At 40.6% G+C, this 22,598-nt stretch overlaps 1 protein-coding gene across 1 annotated transcript in view; it reads left to right on the top strand.

Annotated features, from left to right (window-relative positions):
* LOC126253046 (high affinity cationic amino acid transporter 1-like) overlaps positions 1 to 22,598 on the top strand; it is a 177,528-nt gene that overhangs the window by 108,032 nt on the left and 46,898 nt on the right. The window contains exon 10 of the mRNA XM_049954122.1: positions 4,087 to 4,189. Coding sequence (XP_049810079.1) covers positions 4,087 to 4,189 — 103 coding nt within the window. The remainder of the gene's footprint in view (positions 1 to 4,086; positions 4,190 to 22,598) is intronic.

Here is a 22,598-nt window from a genome sequence, read left to right as displayed (position 1 = left end):
GACAAACTGGGGCTACGGAAACCAGGGATTTATAATATACCTTATCAATGTGGCGTGTCCTACATTGGACAGACGACAAGAACAGTGGATATCAGGTGCACAGAAAATCAGACACACACCCGATTAAGACAGCTGATGAAGTCAGCCATTGCTGAACACTAGAAGTAGATCATGTCATGAATTATGAGGAAGCCAAGGTTCTGTCATAGACACCCAGATTTTGGGACAGTGTTATAAGGGAATCGGTTGAGATAAAAGTGACACAATCTCATGAACTGTGACATGGGGTACCAGCTAAGTAGAGCCTGGGATCCTGCTCTGGAATTGTTAAAGGAGCAATGGGGACGGCTGCAGCACTCCACAAATAGAACAACAGAAGACATGGATATGGAAAATGATCACCAGACAAAGTTTCAGGTGCAGCAGACCAAAGATGGAACATCCAGGAGCAGGTCCGACAGGTGAAGACCACAGAGAGAACATCCAGAACCACAGCAGATGGAAAACGATGGGTGCAGACCACAGAGGGAACGTGCAGAACCACAGCAGAACAAAAATGTAATGGCAATGCTCCAGCAGATCATATCGAGCAGAATTGTAGTGCATAGAGAATGCCTGGTACTTCATATAGAATTCCAAATGCACCAGGGCAAAGATGGAACACCCAGAACCGCAGTGGATGGAAAACAGAATGGTAATGTTCCAGAAGATCAGAGCGAGTGGGTGCGGACCACAGAGGGAATCCCAGTAACTGCTGGTGGAGGGGGAAGGCCACAGACATATATATTGGATCAGGTCCAATCGAGGAGCAGTCTCAGGTCACACTTGATGAAAGTTACGAGCTATGTTACCAAAATATTGTGCACGTACGATGCTGACATCCGGCAGAAGACCCGAAAACCCAAGACGTCAATATTAAGTATTATTTTTACTCCATAACGAACTACAACAGTCGCACCATAATGGAAGGTAGACAATACCTTCCGAGGTGTAGGCAAAACTCAGTTGGCGAAGCATGTTGAGGTAAACAAGCAGTCTCTCCTGTCAGTCACTAGGACGGTGGGTGTCAGCCTGGTGAGGAGTAATGCTCAACACTCCAAAGGCAGAGTTGACTCAGCACACCATGGCAGAGCAGACTCTGCCAGCCAGCACATACAGCTGAGACATCTGGCAGGAATATACAGGTCAGTGTTGTCCCCAGTGTGGTCATGCCTGCTCACAATGGGGGAATGTGCCCATACAAGTAATGATGAACAGGTACAGCATCTGTCTACACAGGCAGTGGTGGACAGAAGCAGCTAGACAGCTCTGACATGAACTCTGGATCTCTGGAGCCAGATGCCAATAGTTTTTCAAAATTATCCAGCAGCATGGACAGCAGGTCCACTGCTAATGGAGGCAGAATTTTCAGGCAGCTGTTTGCTGAACCATCTCAAAGCATGAACTAGTGTAGACCTCCTCTCATAGCTATCTCCTGGTGGTAACTGCATGGTGCTTGTCTAGAACTGACAGCATATACCCAGAATTGACAGAAGTCATCAGATACCTCCTAATTTCATGTTGGACATCCTTTTGCTCACTGCAGTGCAGTAACTCATCATGACATGGGCTCAACAAGTTGCTGGAAGTCCTCTGCAGTAATACTGAGCCTACCTACATCTGAAGGCATCCATAACTGCACAAGTGTTGCTGGTGCAGGATTTTGCGTGTGACTGAACTCTCAATTATGTCCCTTACATGTTTGATGGGATTCATGTCGGGTGGTCTGGGTGGACAAATCATTCACTCAAATGGTCCAGAATATTCTTCAAACCGGTTGTGAACAATTACACCTCGCTGAGATGGTACATTGTCATCCATAAAATGTCCATCATTGTTGGGAACTTGAAGTTCACAAATGACTGCAAATGGTCTTCAAGTAGCTGACCATAACCTTTCCAGCCAATGATTGGTTCAGTTGGACCAAAGTACTCAGTCCACACCATTTATACAGAGCCTACACCAGTATGGAACCACCACCAACTTGCACCATCCTTTGCTGACATCTTGGATCTACGGTTTTGTGGGGTTTGTACCATACTTGAACCCTACCATCTGCCCTTACCAACTGAAATTGGGACTCATCTGACCAGGACACAGTTTTCCAATCATCTAGTGTCCATCCAATATGGTCATGAGCCTAGGAGAGGTGCTGCAGGTGATGAAGCATTGTTAGCAATGGCACTCTCATCAGTTGTCTACTGACGTAGGCCATTAATGCCAAATTTCACTGTACTGTCCTAATGGATATGTTTGTTGTTCATCCCACATTGATTTCTATGGCTGTTTCATGCAGTGTTGCTTCTCTATTGACACTGAAAACTCTAAGCTCTATCAAACACTACTGCTTTCCGTTGTTAAGTGAAGCCCTTCAGCCACTGTGTTGTCCATGGTGAGTGGTGATGTCTGAAATTTGGCTTTCTCGCTACACTCTTGACGCAGTTGATCTTAGCATATTGAATTTGCTAACAATTTCTGAAGTGGAATGTCCCATGCATCTAGCTCCAACTACCATTCCACATTCAAAGTCTGCTAATTCCCATTGTGTGGCTATAGTTGTGTTGGAAACCTTTTCACATCAGGCATCTGAGTACAAATGAAAGTTCCACCAATACACTGACCTTTTCTACCTGGTGTACATGACACTACCACCATTTGTATATGTGCGTATCACTATCCCATGACTTTTGTCACCTTGGTGTATACAAGTGCGGTACACTGTTGTTTTTGAAAAGGCAGCTGTTGTGCCCTCTACATTATAACAAGATCAAAGCAAAAGACACGATCATTGGCCAACCATGACATCATTGCCCCAGCTTTTCCATCATGTCAGCAACTTCACAGCCCTGGCATTGCCAAAGTGATGTAGCAACTTCGCCTTTCAGATGACCTGAGCAGCAATGTCTGCAATGCTGGTGTACTGAATAAACCTTCTTGCACAAGAACACTTACTACTGAGTTTCTTGTGTCAACCCTCCTGTGGTGTCATTTTGCTGAGACAGTCACAGGGGTTTGCTGCTTCACCAGACAGAACCACAGCGGTTATCATCAACAAGTTGAATATCATATGCCCTAGAGAGTTTCATCATTTCACACTGTGCAATACTCCAAACCACCTTTGATCTGATCATGGAATTTTTGTACGTAGTGCACTTCATTGCATTTTGCAGAAAAAAATGAATTTTGCAATGTAGTTTGTAGTACACCAAATTTGTCATGATTGCAACCTGTGCTCTGCATTAAATAAAGCTCTCTTTTCCTGAAAAAAAGATATTCAGTCCCAGATGTTAACACCCTTCTCAGCTGTCACTGTAATTGTTTCTTGTCCCAAATGAATACAGAAATTCTGTTGTTGTAACAGTATTTTTAAATAAATAATTACATTTATTGTCTACAGTGTACTCTTACGACAGTTTTTTATGTTATTATTCCAGTGAATTATTTCTGAATATTGATCCCATGTGAGCAATTAAAAGTATATGAAACTGTACTTTTCCCACCTTGGCAAAATCTGACTGATTGGAATGCTTAATTGCTGCTACTTGATCATAATGGTGAGACAAATTATTTAGTTTGTGGTAAGTTCCTATTGGACCAAACTGCTGAGGTCATCAGTCCCTAGGCTTACACACTACTTAAGCTGACTTAAACTGACTTACGCTAAGGACAACACACACACCCAAGCCTAAGGGAGGACTCGAACCTCCAACGGGGGGAGCTGCACGAGCTATGGCAAGGTGCCTCAGACTCCGCTTCAACCCTGCATAACCAAATTATATATTAGAGGCCTTCAAGAAAGATAATGGCTTCAGTTTGTTGAAGAACCCTCAGAGTCCAGAACACTTACGTACAGTAATGGCAGTACGTTCATCTGCATGTATCATTATTGCATACAATATAATGGCTGCTATCACAATACCCATCTGAAGATGGTTGCATGAAATGATACTAAAGTTTTTTTTTCTCAGATTAGTGCCAGCATATTTGATTTGATTTAGCAGTCTAATTTTCTTTATTAAATATAAAAATGTTCTAATTTTATTTCAGCTGTTATGGCGCTCATCTTCAATGTGGATCAGCTTGTTAGCATGCTGTCAATAGGAACACTGACAGCATATTCTATGGTCGCTGCATGTGTGCTTCTTTTAAGGTAAATACTTATAACTATTTAAATTATTTGTTTAATTGAAACATATTTGCCTCATTAGCAGACAGGGCCCCACTGTGAAGGCTCTGTTCTTGAACACTGGGTTAGTCAGCTGGCATTCGTAAACAGGTGGAAGTCACCCTGACTAATATCATATGATTGGAACTCTGTGAAAGGGTGTGTTGGAAGAGATCCCAAGAGACACTAAAGGTACCTCAAGTGTTATTTTTTACTGTGGATCTTGTCTCTTCTACAAGAAATATGGGATCTATCACTATTCATCCACCTGACTGTGAGTTGTGTGTTGGTGACCCTACTTGAGATTGGATTAGATTAGATTAGTTTTTCGTTCCATAGATCCATGCTGACGAGTTTCTTTTTTAAAAAAAAAAGCTGAAATAACAATACTAACAGTACGAATATATACATCATTTGTTTCCATTAAAAAATTCGTCAATGGAGTACAAGGAGTTGGCCATTAGTAAGTCTTTAGGCTCCTTTTAAACTGATCTTTATTTGTAACAAAATTTTTTTATGTTTGCTGGCAAATTATTGAAGATGAGTGTTCCTGAGTAGTGGACCCCTTTTTTGAATTAAAGTACGTGCTTTTAAGTCCTTGTGCAGATCATATTTGTTCCTGGTATTGTATGTATGAACTGAGCTGTTTGTTGGAAAAAGAGATATATTATTCAGGACAAATTTCATTAAGGAGTAAATATACTGAGAGGCAGTGGTTAGTATACCCAGTTCTTTGAAGAGGTTTCTACATGATGTCTGTGAATTTACTCCACAAATAACACATATTACACACTTTTGGACTCTGAAAACTTTTGTTTGACTTTGAAGAGTTACCCCAAAATATTATACCATATGACATTATGGAATGAAAGTAGGCAAAGTATGCAAGCTTTTTCATTTTTATGTTGCCTATGTCTGCTAACACTCGAATTTCAAATACAGATTTGTTAAGGCATTTCTGCAGCTCTGTGGTGTGCTCCTCCCAACTGAATTTATTATCAAGTTGTAATCCCAGGAATTTAAGACTTCAACCTCTTCTATCTGCTCTTCTTCATACTTTATGCATATGCTGGGTGGAAACCTCTTACAGGTTCTGAATTGCATGTAGTGAGTCTTTTCAAAGTTTAATGTCAATGAGTTGGCTTTAAACCATTTATTAATATCCATGAAAATATCATTAGCAGATCTTTCTAGAATTACACTCGACATACTATTTATTGCAATACTTGTGTCATCTGCAAACAAAATGAACACTGCTTCTGGCAGTGTAACTGATGAGAGATCGTTAATGTACACAAGAAAAAGCAATGGCCCTAAGATGGTTCCTTGTGGGACACCAGATGTAATTTCTTCCCATTATGATGATGACTGATGACTTACTTCACTAGTCCCTTGTACTGACACCCTCTGTTTCCAGTTAGCTAGGTATGACTTGAACCATTTTGCAGCACTGCCCGTGACACCATAGAATTCTAATTTATTTAAAAGGATGTTGTGGTTCACACAATCAAATGCCTTTGACAAATCACAGAAAATACCTGCTGCTTGTAATTTGTTATTTAATGAATTAAGTACATTTTCACTGTAGGTGTAAATAGCCTTCTCGATATCAGAACCCTTCAGAAATCCAAACTGTGTTCTTGATAATATGTTATTTGTGGTCAGATGGTTGAGAAGCTGCCTGTACATTACTTTTTCTGAAATTTTTGAGAATGCTGGCAAAAGTGAAATCGGTCTGTAGTTTGATGGTATCTCTTTATCCCCTTTCTTGAATAGAGGCTTAACATTTGCATATTTTAGCCAGTCAGGAAATGTCCCAGTTATAATTGACTGGTTACACAAGTAACTTAGAATTGTACTAAACTCACAAGAACATGCCTTAATTAACTTCGTTGATATTTCATCGTAACCACTAGAATGCTTTGTTTTCAAAGATTTTCTTATGGAAGTTATTTCTTTTGGTGAAATGAGTGACATATTCATGTAGCTGAAGCTATTTGTAAAGGCTAGTTTCAGATATTCAAGGGCATTATTTACTGATCCTGACAATCCCATTCTATCAGTAACGGATATAAAGTACTTGTTAAATAGATTTGCCACACTATGCCCATCGGTTACTAATGTGTCATCTACCCTTAGTGCTATTTGCTCCTGTCCCCTTCTGGTTCTACCAGTCTCCTCTTTCACTATATCCCATATTGTTTTTATTTTGTTCCCTGACATTGCTATCTTCTTCTCGTAGTGCATTTGTTTAGATGTCTGAATTACTTTTTTAAATATTTTACAGTATTCTTTGTATTTAGCTAAATCATCAGTATTGGAGCTATTCTTGGTCGACAGATACATTTTCCTTTTTGTCTTACAGGAAATCTTTATTCCTTGTGTAATCCATGGTTTTATTATAGACTTCTGTTTAATTTGAGTAACTTTTAGAGGAAAACAGTTTTCAAACATGGTACTGACATTGTTCATGAATGTATTATATTTTTCATTCATGTCATGGGCACTATAAACATCTTTCCAGTTCATATCTTTGAGCAGTTTTCTAAAACACTCAATTTTTGGTTGACTGACTACTCTCCTGTACTCAGACTTAGCATTCTTGATAATCTGCTCAGAATTTACATCTAAAACAAGGAGCTGCATGTCATGATCTGATAGTCCATTTATTACAGGTTTTATGATATGATTTTGTTCCTTTGATTTGTCTATAAAAATGTTATCAATGGCTGTCCTTGAGGATTTAGTGATCCTAGTTGGAAAGTTTACAGTGTGAGTTAGACTGAAAGACAACGTTACTAACTGCAGTAAATGTTTACTGGAAGATTGCATTAGAAAACCTGTATTCAAGTCACCAGCAATCAAAATTTCTTTGTTTCTTCCTGTTAAATAACCCAAAAGAGCTTCTAGGTGATTTGTGAATAGATTATAATTTCCTGCAGGTGCTCGGTAAATAGTTACTATAATATAGGATCTGTTATGGAACTCTACTTCTGTTGCATATGCTTCTAGATGCTGGTCTAAACAGAATTTATTAATGTCAATGTTCTTGAATTTATGGCAGTTTTTAATAAATGTGGCAACTCCTCCTCCATCCATATCTACTCTGCAGAAGTAGGAAGCTAGCTTAAATCCTGAAATGTCTAACATATCTATGCCAGTGGTCACTTGATGCTCAGAGAGGCAGATTATGTCAATTTGGTTAGATGAATTCATTTCATCAATACAAATGAGTAGTTCATGAATTTTATTTCTGAGTCCCGGAATGTTCTGGTGTAATAAAGATAACTGATACTGCATACTAATGGGATTATAACTGCTTTGGCGAAGATGAACTGGCAGTTTCTGATTACTTTCTGTGAAACATTGTTTAAATGGAATCTGTAGGCTAAAATCTGACTCCTGTTCATCTGTTTTCTCAAACTGAGTGTGTCTGCCAATCTCTCTTAAAACTCGTTTTCTTTCCCCCTTCCCTATCCTCTGACACCTGTGACCACTGGTATTTTACCACTTGTGACAGTGCCCCCCCCCCCCCCCCCCCCCCACTTATGTTTTCTGCAATCAGCAATCAACCCAGACAGTTTTCCCCTCCCTTTCCTTTTGAGGTGAAGGCCATGCCTAGTGTAGTCCCACCTATCGATAGCATCCACAGGAATCAAACCAATATGGGACCCTATATCCATCCTAAGCAGCCACTCCAACACCAAGTTCACCCTCCTGACGGAAGAGTTCAAATGAGGCCGATCATGGCGTCTCAACACAGACACAAATCCCACACTCGTATGCTTCGTTGCTGATGCTAACTTCACCAGGTCACTCTCTATGGAATATTCAGAGTCTCTGCCAATGCTATCTCCCGGACCACCCACTATAACCACGGCATCCTCCTTCGTGAAATCTTTGCATAAAGAACCTACATCCTCTGTTACCTGACCCAGATCTGCACTAGGCTTGAAAAAGTTTGTGATCTGGTACTCTGGACCTAGATTTTCCTGCAGTAGGTGGCCAACACCTCTACCATGGGAGCTACCTAACAACAGAACTTTCTTTTTCTTTACAAATTTCCCTACCTTTTTCAAGTCCTTGAAAGCTTGTTGTGCCCTTTCTACAGCTTCAGCTACATGAGGCTCATCCGATTCTGACTGAGGCAACAGGTCAAATCTATTTTCAACATTTATAACAAAGCTGTCTTATGCTCTCCTTTGCCTGTTCCCCCTATTACCTGTTCCCACTTCCCACCACTGTTCACCCTTCTCCCTCTTTAACCTGTCCAGTTCCTCCCTTGCCTTGTCTAAGTCAGCTTGAAGAGCTGCAATTTTCCCTTCCTCTTCCAGTATTTTCCTGTCTTTACTGCAGATCCTACAATACCACTGGTGAGCCTCATTTATGTTCCCATTTCCCATGCCATTACATTCGCCCCAATGAAAGAAACTACAGCACCCATCACACCACACCCTGGAACTAACGATCCTACGGCATGCCACACATTTCTCACTCATGGTAAAAACAGAAATCGTATAAACTGATTTAAGTACTGACTAAAACGTAAACAAAGGACCCTAGAAACTATTCAAGCAGATATAAATAAATTGAAAGATTACTGAATAAAAAAACTGGTGATTACATATAAGTTTAAGTCACTGTATACTTATGATATGCGCTCTTGAAATTAAGCCTAAAATCCGTGCTATAGGCGCGAGAAGGAAAATAAACTTCTTACCCTGTTTAATCTTCTTTAACACTTCACTAACACTTCCACTAATGTAACAACACTTATATTATATTTATACCCTCAGGAAACGTTTACCTATAAGTTTAATTTACTGCTTACTTACGATTCGCACGCATGAAATTAGGCCTAGGATTCGTGCTACAGTCGCGAGAAGAAAAATATGCTTCTTACCCCATTTAATCTTATTTTATACTTCACTAACACTCCTACTGATTTAACAACAGTTAGATTATATTTATAACAACTGTAAACGTTTAAAAACAGCTTAATAACAACGTTTTTTATAATTATTTAATGCAGCAAATACTCGAAGAGTCCGCGTCGGTGCAGTGTTGCCAACCTGTGTGGGAGACAGTGAGCAGGACAAACTCAGGGAGGTATACCAACCCCCCCCCCCTCCTCCTGCCCCCCCCCCCCCTGCAGCCCAACCAATAACTCTGAGGTGCTTCTTCCACTGAAACTGAGCCAGTTAAACCTGCTCTGTCCTGTGTCAAGAGGTGGCAAATGGAAAAGGGTACAGTCTATTCATCATTGGCATTTTGAAAATTAGCGTATAATGGTATCTCTTAGAGAAATGGGAGCAAGGGAACTGGAGATTATGGCACACTTTGGAATAAATGATGCCTGTCATCTATGCTTGAAGTAGTACTTGGGTTGTTACAATGACTGGCAGAGAGGGTTTAGAAAACCAGGCTTGCTCACAGAATTTCAACAAATCTCATGATTTGCAGCATTATCGATCAAAGTGATCATGGCACCCTGGTTCTGAGTTGATTGGGAAGATCAAACCAGAGATTTAGAAGCTTCTGTGGCAAGTTAGGCTGTGACTTCCTGGAATTGCACTATGGGGCTGAGAACTGTTAAGTTGTCCCTAAATGGACCATGCTATAACCGCACATAATACTTGAACAAGGGCTGCAGACATGTCCACCAGCATGCTACATTCAAACCACTATCAGCCTCTGCACAGGCCAGCCACCAGAAGCTACCTACAACTTTTGCACATGGCACAGCACTTGCTTTGCTGTCTATTATAGCTCTTCCCGGTATAAGGATAACTCAGCAGGCTCTCATCCTCAGATGTGTTCTACTGTTCATTTTACTGTTCCTCTGTGTGTACTTGCATATGGATTAATAAACTCTTATTCTTTATGGCTGCACTATTACTTGTGTCTTGCATTATGGCATGACTGGTGATGACTGTGGTGTTCACATCCATGTGCTCATTTTATTAGGTTGTTAGCTAAGTTCTCATGTAATGGAGGCAGTGTTCATGTTTCTCCTTAAACAGTAACAGGCACCAGTTGCTACCATGAATTTGATGGCCATGTTGATTATGCATGCCAGTGGCGGAGCTGCTACCCTTCCCCCTCTAGATGATGTGGCTGAAGACTGAGAAGCTTATGCGAAACAGTATCTGCAACACTTCCTCGCTTTTAGTGTCATTGATGCTAACATTTATAAAGCTTTGTTTCTTTCTTAGATTTCCGTCTGAATTTACCAGTTGCTGTACCAGTTAGTCCCATTCCAGGAACCAGTGTCACTTTTGTTCAACAAAATGTGTAAGTTGTTGTCTAATTATCACCATAAACACATGCATGGTACTGTGGCTTGTGTCGAGTTCTGTTGATATCATTAAAAGACCAATCAGCCTTGTCAGGCTTGGGTGGCCAAACTTCACAGCCTTAGTTGCAAGTACTGATGCCCATGATGATTCCTATGCTGATTCTATGGTCCTTGATGCCATTGTTCCGTTGGCGCCTGATGAGGTCCACCTGGCTTCAAGGCCGCATTACTTTTGCCCCTACTCACCAATTCTGGCTCGGAATCTCCTTCCGCCACTGCCTTTTACCTGCAGCCTCACCTGCATGTGTATGCGTGTTTCACTCTTTGCTGTTTTACACATACAGCTCCAGAGAGGTTTTTAAATTTATCTACAGTATTCAGCCATGTGGTATGATCTTTGATCTTAAAACATATTGACCAAAACATTGCCTCACAGCAATCTATACCTATTTTATCTACCTCCCTACATCTCTTCCCACTTCCACCTGTCTCCCTACATCCCTTCTCACTTCCACCAGTCTCTCTACATCCCTCCCCATTTCCACCTGCCTCCAGACACACTCACCCTCTTCCATCTCACACCCTGTCCCTCTTCTGCCAGCCTCCTCACACTCACTTCCTTTTCCATCTGCCCACTACCCCCCCCCCCCAACCCCTCTATCTTCCACCTGCTTCCTATGTCTCCTCCCCATCTGTCCATCTCCTGCTACCCCTCTCTCGGCCTATCTCCTTCCCTCTCTCTCTCTCACTCTCTCTCTCTCTCTCTCTCTCTCTCTCTCTCTCTCTCTCTCTCTCTCTCTCTCTCTCTCTGTCCATCTCCTATGCCATCCTGTTATCACCCTTACCCCCATCTCATCAGTACATCTACTCTTTCCCACTCTCTCTGTCCATCTCCTATGTCACCCTGTTACCACTCCCATCTCCACCACAATGAAATGTGGTGCTTACAGACACAATATTTCTTTTTCAGAATATAAGTAATATAAGTACAAAGTACGGTTGAAATCAATACAGGGTCTTAGAAGGAGATGTGGAACATACACAAATACAATATATACATATATTTTTATGTATGTAAGTGTTGATTCAGACTTCAAGAACAATATAATAATCCCAATGAAAGCAGGTGTTGACGGATGTGAAAATTACCAAACTACCAGTTTAATAAGCCACAGCTGCAAAATACTAACATGAATTCTTTACAGACAAATGGAAAAACTGATAGAAGCCAACCTCGGGGATGATCAGTTTGGGTTCTGTAGAAATGTTGAATACGTGAGGCAGTACTTACCCTACAATTTATCTTAGAAAATAGATTAAGGAAAGGCAAACCTATGTATCTAGCATTTGTAGACTTAGAGAAAGCTTTTGACAATGTTGACTGGAATACTCTCTTTCAAATTCTGAAGGTGGCAGGGGTAAAATGCAGGGAGCGAAAGGATATTTACAATTTGTACAGAAACCAGATGGCAGTTATAAGAGTCGAGGGACATGAAAGGGAAGCAGTGGTTGGGAAGGGAGTGAGACAGGGTTGTAGCCTCTCCCCAATGCTATTCAATCTGTATATTGAGCAAGCAGTAAAGGAAACAAAAGAAAAATTCGGAGTAGGTATTAAAATTCATGGAGAAGAAGTAAAACCTTTGAGGTTCGCCGATGACATTGTAATTCTGTCAGAGAGAGCAAAGGACTTGGAAGAGCAATTGAACGGAATGGACAGTGTCTTGGAAAGAGAATATAAGATGAACATCAACAAAAGCAAAATGAGGATAATGGAATGTAGTCGAATTAAACCTGGTGATGCTGCAGGAATTAGATTAGGAAATGAGACGCTTAAACTAGTAAATGAGTTTTGCAATTTGGGGAGCACAATAACTGAGGATGGTTGAAGTAGAGAGGATATAAAATGTAGACTGGCAATGGCAAGCAAAGTGTTTCTGAAGAAGAGAAATTTGCTAACAACGAGTATAGATTTAAGTGTCAGGAAGTCATTTCTGAAAGTATTTGTATGGAGTGTAGCCATGTATTGAAGTGAAATGTGGATGATAAATAGTTTAGGCAAGAAGGGAATAGAAGCTTTTGAAATGTGGTGCTACAGAAGAATGCTGAAGGTTAGATGAGTAGATCACATAACTAACGAGGAGGTATTGAATAGAACTGGAGAGAATAGAAATTTGTGGCACAACTTGACTAGAAGAAGAGATAGCTCGGTAGGGCATATTCTGAGGCATCAAGGGATCACCAATTTAGTATTGGAGGGCAGCGTGGAGGGTAAAAATCGTAGAGGGAGACCAAGAGATGAATACACCAAACAGATTCAGAAGGATGTAAGTTGCAGTAGGTACTGGGAGATGATGAAGCTTGCACAGGATAGAGTAGCATGGAGAGCTGCATCAAACCAGTCTCTGGACTGAAGACCACAACACCAAGTGTTGATTCAGTAGGTTGAAATTACCTATGGGGTGTGGGAATTCCTTGTTGGAGGTTGGTGGGCAGAGTAAATCACAAGAAACTTGATGACAGTGAAAACTTTGTTTACATCCAACAGTTTATAATGGTAGACTTGTCCCATGTCATAATGGTGTGGGTGGTGGACATATAATCCACAGACTACAGTGCATGTTGTGTAAAGGTGACATCGCCAGCAATCACTATGTTTGTCTCAGAAAGGCAGTTAAGAGACCTTGTAACATGTGTGTTACCTGGCGACCATCAGTGCTGGCTCAACAGCAAGTTGAGGAGGCTGTGCCAAGATTGGCTCTTATTCCTGTGGCTTCTAGGCAGGCAGCAAGGCATATTGCTGTAGTTGGACTTAAAACTTTTGATTTTTCACAGTTCATTTCAATCGCATTTTATCTAGTCTTTGGCTCACTCTACTTGCAGGATTTCATTCACAACTCTACAAGAGCTACACTGCTTTTTCATGGTTTCCAGCACTATTCACATAGGTCTGTAGGTGGAAGGCTGGCAGGGATTGGATCTGCATCTCAATGCTTGGGGTAGAAATATTACCTATTATTAACAAAATTATGAATGTGACTGCTGAGGAGGTTCCCTGTGCAACAAGTGTGTGCTGATGTCTATTGCGGCACTGCCATATACACCCAAATGTTTGTTCCATCAAAATCCAACCATTCTGGACGTCTAGCATTTCGCTCAGGTAGGCAAAAGTGCTGAGTTCAGGATAGCATTCACAAAGGACAGGTTTTCTCTAGGAAGTATTTTGAAAGGATGGTCAGGTAGGTAGAGTAATGAATGGGTCATATTTTAAGTTTCCAGTTCTGGAAATGGTGGCAGGTTGCTGAAAAGTGGGACAAAATATGTCACAATGAGTGCCATTGATTATTAGGCCTTGTCCTTGTAGCTCTAACCACTGTGTGTTAACTGTCTCTGGTGACAATTATCAGGTCTGCCACTGAGAATAACAAATGTCAGCCTACCCTCTGCAAGTTTTTTATTTTACTCCTAATCACTTCCCAAGGACACTCAACACAGGTTTCTCCATGCAGAACAAGTTGAGTTCAGCTTTGTAGGACGTACTATGACTCACTTGCCCCAACACCATAGCAATTCTGAGGTGAAAAGTAACTACTGGCAGGTGCAACTAGGAGTATGTCATGGGTCTTCATCTTTACAAACTTTTTCATAGCTCCCCATGTTACTAGATAGGAGTGGATTACATAGCACTGAAACTCTGCACTTTAAATGAAAGATAAATTACCTGCATATGCTCTCAACACAGTAACAATTGTTCAGTCAATATCACTATAGCCCTTTGCAAAATCTGAGTTGTTTCTATCCATTGTGTATCCACTAACAAATAGAATCCCATAGCCTCCAAGTGCTGTAACAACAAGAATAAGTACAATCCAAAGACCCATTTTACATACCCAAGGTTCTTTACTATTCAGCAATACGTTGTCACTTCCATGGCTCCTAGTTTGACAACACATATATTTCAAGCAATTGCAAAGGTTCCAGTGCACCACAAGCTTCCTTCAACTGCATCCATGGATACACACCCTCTGTGCACCAGGTACTGCTGCAGCACTGCCTCCTGGGTTATCCTACACAAACGATATTACACACTCTCCAGCACTCTTTTCTCAAAATCAAAACAGGTGCTCTCTGGCAAGAGGTCTGTTGCACTTCTTTGCCCATACAAGCTAATCTACATGCACACTGCCTCAGTGGCAGTCCACTTTGTAATGCTCTACAGCCCAGCTCACTATGAAAAATATCGTCATTTTCTATTAACTTATTGGCTCTCTCTAGGGATGATTTTGCTTAGCATCTTGCCAATACTAGCATTACATGATATTTGTTCACTTAATGCAGCTGGCTGGGCTAAATAAAAGGTCAGTGTTTTAAAATGTATTATTTTATTCCAGTTAAGTGGTCACTTCCACACTCCAGCACTGTCCGAATGGTAAAGACCCCAAGCAACACTTGCGCTGCCTCTGCCACATTCCGACACACAAAGTAGTCTGTCCATCCAAAATAACAAGATTTCTACAACTTTCCCACATTCTGGCATTCTAAAACTATTTTCTATGGCTAAATGTCGCTGTTCTTGAGTAAATACAACTACTGTATTTTAATTCTACGGAAAATTCTTGTAAGACATGTGGTGCATGGATACACTGTGTAAGCATACTGATTTCCTGTAAAAATAACCAACATATAGAAATAGTATCTTTGCTTATTTCAAAGAGCCTCTATGATGTCATCTGTGACTGACCATCGATGTCTGAGGGACATGAAATTTAAAAAGGCTCTTTACTTATAGATCAAAACAATACTTAAACAGTCCTGTTGAATGAAAACATATGTTCCCAGTGGGTATTCCAGTGTTAAATAAATAGTAAACAATACATAAGACTATAAGTGACAAATAGAGTTCCAAAATTTACAAAATATACAGGCAATATTTCCTACATTCCAGAAATGTTGAAGATGCTTAAAATTACTTTCCATTCCATGTTAAATATAAACATCCAAATTTATATTTAAAGGGATTAAGATTTACAAAAATACAATGATATTCTTTAAAATTAATTTACTCTTATGCTACACAGAATTTTTCTAACAACAATGTGTGACATGTCTCAATTTCACAAATGATTTCTTTCTTTTTCCTGTAAAACATTACATGCAAATTTTACACCAATGTAGCACATTTTGCACTCTTTTGTGCTCTGCTTTCACTTTCATTATCCACAGCACAAACGTTCAACACTCACTGATAACATTAGGTTTCATCAGTTTTGACTGTTGCAACAGCTGAGTCAATATGCCTAATCCAGAGTCCATTTCACTGACAGTTGAGCATGGTATCAGTTTCAGTCTGTGGCCCATCCATCCTCCTTCATATATATATACTTAGACTCCAAAATTTGAAACCAGCTAAGATATTCTAATGAAACTCATGTTCACTGAAATATTACTGAGATAAGTCATGGAGGAAAACAAAACAAAGCTTAAGAAATGCACAAATTAAGCCTTAAGGGACAATTTAGCTTAGCATCTTGCCAATACTAGCGTTACATAATATTTGTTCACTTACTGCTGCTGGCTGGTCTAAATAAAAGGTCACTGTTTAAAAACATATTGTTTCATTTCAGTTAAGTGGTCACATCCACATTCCAGCGCCGCCCCAATAGTAAAGAACCCAAGCAATATGTGGGTGGGCCCCTCACCACTTGCGCTGCCTCTGCCAGATTCTGACACACAAAAACTAGTCCATCCATCCAAAATAACAAGATTTATACAACTTTCCCATTTTCTGTCATTCTAAAACTATTTTCTATGGCTAAATGTCACTGTTCTTGAGCAAATACAACTACTGTATTTTAATTCTATGGAAAATTCTTGTAAGACATGTGGCGCATGGATACATTATATAAGCATAGTGATTTCCTGTGAAAATAACCAGATGTGGAAATAGTATCTTTGCATTATTTCAGAGAGCCTCTATGATGTCATCTGCCACTGAGCATCAATGTTATTGTAATGTTATAACTTTCTGTCAAAAACCTGCAATCCATTGAAAACTACTTCTACACAAACCACTGTTACTATGACAGATACACAAAATAATCAATACATTGTGCTACATAACACTGCCACTTCCTACCAGAAATACAGGCCGTACATAAAGTCTGGGAACAATTTCAATTATGTATTGCACAAGAACCAAACATTCTACAGATGTCATACGTATGTCATTTTGAAGAGAAAACCCGAAAGTTTTTTTCATGCATACAGTTGGGTAATTTGCCGATAGTCAAAGCTAGTCGCAAATGTGGTGAGTTCAGGTGCAGAGCGAGCTTTCTGTGTGTTGTAGTTCGACAAAAACGAGTGTGCTACAGCTGTTCAACAGATGTTTAGAACCAGGTACAGTAAGAAGCCATCAAGGAAGGCCATTTACCACTGGCATAACAAATTCGTTACGATGGCGTGCTTGTGCCCGGCAAAGAGAAGCAGACATCACAGTGTGAGTGAATTGAATGTGGAGTGTATTCGATTATCATATTGATGTCTGCCAGGTCACTCATAGTTCGCATATGGAGGGGGGAAAGAAAAAAGAGAGAGAGAGAGAGAGAGAGAGAGAGAGAGAGAGAGAGAGAGAGAGAGGAAAACCTTTCAGAGTTTCTCTTCAAAATGCAATGTGTATGACATCTGTACAATGTTTAGTTCTTGTGCAATAAATAACTGAAAGAGTTCTCAGACTTTATGTACATCCTGCATTATGTACACTAAGTTTCTGCTATCATCATTGTTTATATTATGAGGGTTGACTGAAAAGTAATGCCTCCACCTTTGTAACTATTCAACAGTTGGCAGCATTGGTATGCGGCAAGTACTGGCTTGTTCTGTAGCCTCTTCTCTACAGCTTCAGTTGGTGGGAAGCCTTAGCATTGAACGGTTGTGTTGTTATAGTGTAAAGTATGGAACCCTGTGCAGAGGGTCAATCAATGCGATTTAAGCAATGTGCAGGCATTTAATTCTTGACAGCAGAAGGTGTCACCCCACAGGAGATTCATCAGAGAATGAAAGCAGTTTATGGTGATTGTGTTGATGTCAGTACTGTGCTTAAATGTCAGTACTATGTGTTGTTAGGCTAGTAAGTTTAAAGATGTTGAGGCAGGAACATCTGACCTGCATGACAAACAGAGTTGGACAACTTGTGACAGCAACAAGCGAGTTTCACAAGCAAAATGTTGCCAGATTGATTCAGGACAATCCTCAAATCACTCAGAGAGAAATTGCAAGCACAATCATCATTTCACAAGAATGTGTGGGTCACATTATCGTATTGCTTGGTTAATGGAAGATCTGTGCACGATGGGTACCCTGGATGCTGACTCCTGAAATGAAAGCGCACAGACTTGAAATTTGCCAGGAACACCTCTTGCATTATGAGAATGAAGGTGATGCTTTTCTCCATTCAATTGTGACAGGAGATGAAATGTGGGTACACCATTATGACACAAAGATGAAATGTCAGTCTTTGGGATATCGACACAAAGACTTGCCCCAGAAAAAGAAATTCAAGATGCAGCCCTCAGCTGGAAAAATCATGGCCACTGTGTTCTGGGACGCAGATGGTGTTATCCAAGTTGATTTCCTTTATTGTGGAACAACAATAAATTCAGAGCATTACATTACAATGCTGTGAACTTTGAAATGATGGCTAACAAGGGTCCAAAAGGAAAAGGGAAATGTTTTCGTGCAGAATGACAATGCCAAACCACACACTTCACGTGCCACCACAGCAGAACTTCAGAGACTGAATCTCAACACTGTATGGCATCCTCAATGCAGTCCAGATTTAGCACAGTCTGACTTCTATGTTCCCAATAATGAAAGATGATTTGTGGGGACATCATTATGCTTCTGATAAAGATGTTGAGAGAACTGTGAGACTGTGGTTGTGGAAACAGATAGTTGACTTCTTCCGTGACGGCTTCAAAAAACTTGTTCATTGTTGGCAGAAATGTATCCAATTGTCTGGTGATTATGTGGAAAAGTGAATATTGGTAATTAAAGATTGCATTCTAAGGATTTTTTCTGCATTTGATCCAAACCGATTAACAAAGGTGGAGGCATCACTTTTCATTCAACCCTCGTATAATGGGCCACCTTATGATTTTAGGGTATGTGGTTAGATTGAAATAATCATAGTGGTAATTCCGAGTGAGGTGGTGCAGTGGCTAGCACACTGGACTCGCATTCGGGAGGACAACGGTTCAATCCCATGTCCAGCCATCCTGATTTAGGTTTTCCGTGATTTCCTTAAATTGCTCTAGGCAAATGCTGGGATGGTTCCTTAGAAATGGCACGGCTGACTTCCTTCCCTAATTCGATGAGACCGATGGCCTCGCTGTCTGGTCTCCTCCCCGAAACAACCCATAGTGGTAATTCATTTATTTCACTGGGTCATACCTTTCTGCTCTATCACTCCTGGCCCCCCTCCCCTTCTTTCAAGAAAGCCCCGGCAAATGAGGAAGGATTTCTGGGGTACCCTTAAATTGACAGAAGCAGCCCACGTGCACCAGAAGTGTACAAATCAGAAGTTATAACTTTACATTGACCAGAGAGAGCATTTTAATCATTTGATAAGTCCACTCAGTTTTCATGGCTGGTATACAATGCTGTGCCCACATGAGAGGCCACTAGTTTGACAAGATCTGCCTACTGATATTTTGGTACAGCCGTTGAAACTGTTTTAATCAATTATGGAGGTGTAATCAAATCTTGCAACAGCGTCAGCAGTCAGGCCATTCATGTGATCTGGATGAAACATTTACAAGCCACAACAGTACTGCTCTTGTTTGCACAGGGCAGCTGCACATTTGATATTCAACGGTTGGTTTTAAGGGATTCCGGCCAGTATATGACACACACCAAAGGTTTTCATGTGTGTTTCAATTTTCATAACTGCTGAGGATACTGCAGGTTGGCACTGACCATTACATATTGTCAGTCATCAACTGTAACTGCAATAGATGCACCAGATGATATAACTAAAAATGTTGTGAAATCAGAAGTGCAAGTCTACAAGGATTTTAATAAATACAGCTATAGTGGATTAACAAGCTTTTATTCAGCTATATGTTCATCAGGTTTACCCACCTTAACGTCTGGATTTTACTGGTTGAAAGTTCTGTAAGGTGTGTTTAAGTATTTTAACTGTGGTTGCCCTTGGTTTAAAAGTATCTGTGCATGATAAAGCCCTATCTAAAACTAACGATCAACATTACCTATTGCAAGAAGTGGTACTTGCACAGCTTGACATATTATTTTTGTGCACCATCTTGTGGCTCAAGGGATTTTATGTTCACTTTCTGAGCCTGGCGCCATATAATCCTTTATCTTTTAGCAAAATTACGTACAGCTAACATCCTCTCTAGGGGATGGTTTACACTAATCGAAAGGGGAAGGCATCTTAAGCCCATAAACAACCTCACACAGGGATGGTCTGTAGTTTAATGTAACTTCGAGTTATAGGCTGCTAGTACATACAATAGTTGTGTCACAATCACTATGGTGGCTATTTACCTAATAACTTAAAGTTTTCCCCTTTCGTTCTGTGTACCTGTTATATCCTCCTATTCACTTGCAAATGTAATGCACTTGTTCACAACTTCTGAATCCATAAAAGTTGATACAATTGTTTCATTAGCTTGGACATAAAATTAGTACCTTGATCAGTTACCATGGTCTCTAACATCCCAGACTTCACAATCCAGTAGTGCCTTAGTTACCTTCTCCACTTGTTGATTCAGCATAGCAATCACAGATAAATTACACAGAAAGAGAGCAATTATGGTTAAAACACAACCAGCCAATGTCTGTGAAAAGATCTAAGAATAACCATACCAGTCATTTTGAACTGTTTGTTGGCATCTGATAACCTCTGCAATGAAATTCACTGATGATGAAGCTCAGCTCTTTTTGTACAGGATACACTGTTTGTCATGGACTGCTCCAAGTCCTACTGCAAGTCCAATTGTCTGCAGAAATGCCAACATGTTCTACGATGGATACTTTGTCTCAGTCCATCAGCTTTACTGTGCATTTTCCTTCAGTGGTGTACTACTTCAAAATCAAAATCACTAAGCTGTGAAGTTCAGTGGGGCAAGCAGCTTATTGGATCTTTAAGGCTGCATGGTGTGTTATTGAAATGCCTACCATATAAGCAGCAATAGGAATATGTGATACTATAAATCAGGCCAAGTACCTGTTTTTCTGTGGACAGTTTTTCTGCCTTAATCAGTGTTCTAGAAGCTTAGGTTATTGGCTGCTCTGACGTGTCTGTTTCTTGTTGTTAAATGGAGAATTAGTGTAACCCTGTCACTTCTGGCACACTCAGTGCACTGCACAACTGGTCATGTAAGTATGTTTTTACATCAATATTATCAGAAGGAAATTTGCTACTCACCATATAGTGGAGATGCTGACCCACAGACAGGCACAACAAAAAGACTCTCGCAATTAAAGCTTTCAGCCATGGCCATGAAGGCCTTCGTCAACAATACACACACACACACACACACACACACACACACACACACACAAATGAAAATCATACATTCACACAAATGCAATTTATGCACAGCACTGCAGTCTCAGGCAACTGAAGCCACACTGCGAGCAGCAGCACCAGTGCACCCAGTGCATGATGGGAGTGGCGACTGGGTGGGTAAGGAGGAGGCTGGGGTAGGGAGTGGGAGAGATAGTATGGTGAGGGTGGCGGACAGTGAAGTGCTGCAGGTTAGACGGAGGGCTTGGGAGAGGTGGGGAGTGGGGGGAGGGGGGGGGGGGAGTAGCAGAATAGGAGAGGAATAAGAAGACTGGGTGTGGTGGTGGAGAGACAGCTGTGTAGTGCTGGAATGGGAACAGGGAACAAGCTGGACGAGTGAGCACAGTAACTACATAGTTGTCATTCCACCTCCACACCTAGTCTTTTTATTTATTTCTCTCCTTTTCCACTATTTTCCCCCCTCCCGGCCCCCTCCCCACCTCTCCCCAGCCCTCCATCTAACCTGCAGCACTTCACTGTCTGCCACCCCCACCATACTATCCCTCCCCGTCCCCATCCCTGCCTCCTTCTTACCCCCACCCAGTCGCCACTCCCATCATGTGCTGCAGCTGATTTCAGTTGCTGAGACTTCAGCTGTTTCTTGTGTGTGTGTGTGGGGGGGGGGGGGGTGGTTGGAAAAGGCCTTAATGGCAGAAAGCTTGAATTGTGAGAGTCTTTTTGTTGTGCCTATCTGTGACTCGCCATCTCCACTATATGGTGAGTAGCAACTTTCCTTCTCATAATACTGTTACATCCCTTCCTGGATTTTCCATTGTTTTATTTTTTTTACATCTGTGAACATAGCATAACATTTTACTCACAATGTTCCTATGGCCTGTGTTCATTATAAACTTTTATTTTAGGGTAAGAAAGCATTTAACTAATGAGGAACTCAAATGGCTCTTGAATGAAGATCCAGATTTTACGAATTATGTAGACACTATATCGGACAATGATACTGATGAGGAAGTTGAGGTAATTACTCATAGTGACCATGACACTGAAAGTGAACAAGAATATGAGTCAGACGAAAATGACACAATAATTGTTAACCAGGTTCTATAGGTCATTGGTTTGTGGGAAGAGATAATGGAAGTACTAGCTCTGCCACAAGCAAAGCAAGAAGGAAAAGTATTCTAAACATTTTTTCTGGACCCATGGCTATTGCCAAGGATGTAAAAACTCAGATTTCTGGATTCTTCAAGTTAATTAACATGAAAATGATTGATACTATTGTGAAATATAGAAACAAATATATTCAGCTCAAACCAGATTTTTCTGACCATCAGAGAGAAAGAGACAAAAAAGAAATGACAAGAACTACTTGGGTTACTTTCTCTCTTCGGAATGAAGAAAGCTAACCACATGAATGTAATGGCTGGGGAATACTGATGGATCAGGAATCGAAATTGGAAGAGCTGTGATGAGCTACAAGCAGTTTCTATTCTTGTTGCATTGTATTTGTTACAATGATAAAACCACAAGAGAAGAGAGGAGAAGATCTGACAAGT

The sequence above is a fragment of the Schistocerca nitens genome, chromosome 4, assembly GCF_023898315.1.
Source record: "Schistocerca nitens isolate TAMUIC-IGC-003100 chromosome 4, iqSchNite1.1, whole genome shotgun sequence".
Classification (NCBI taxonomy): Eukaryota; Metazoa; Arthropoda; class Insecta; order Orthoptera; family Acrididae; genus Schistocerca; species Schistocerca nitens.
Note: the sequence above shows the minus strand (reverse complement) of the source record. Positions and strands in the feature narration are given on the sequence as shown.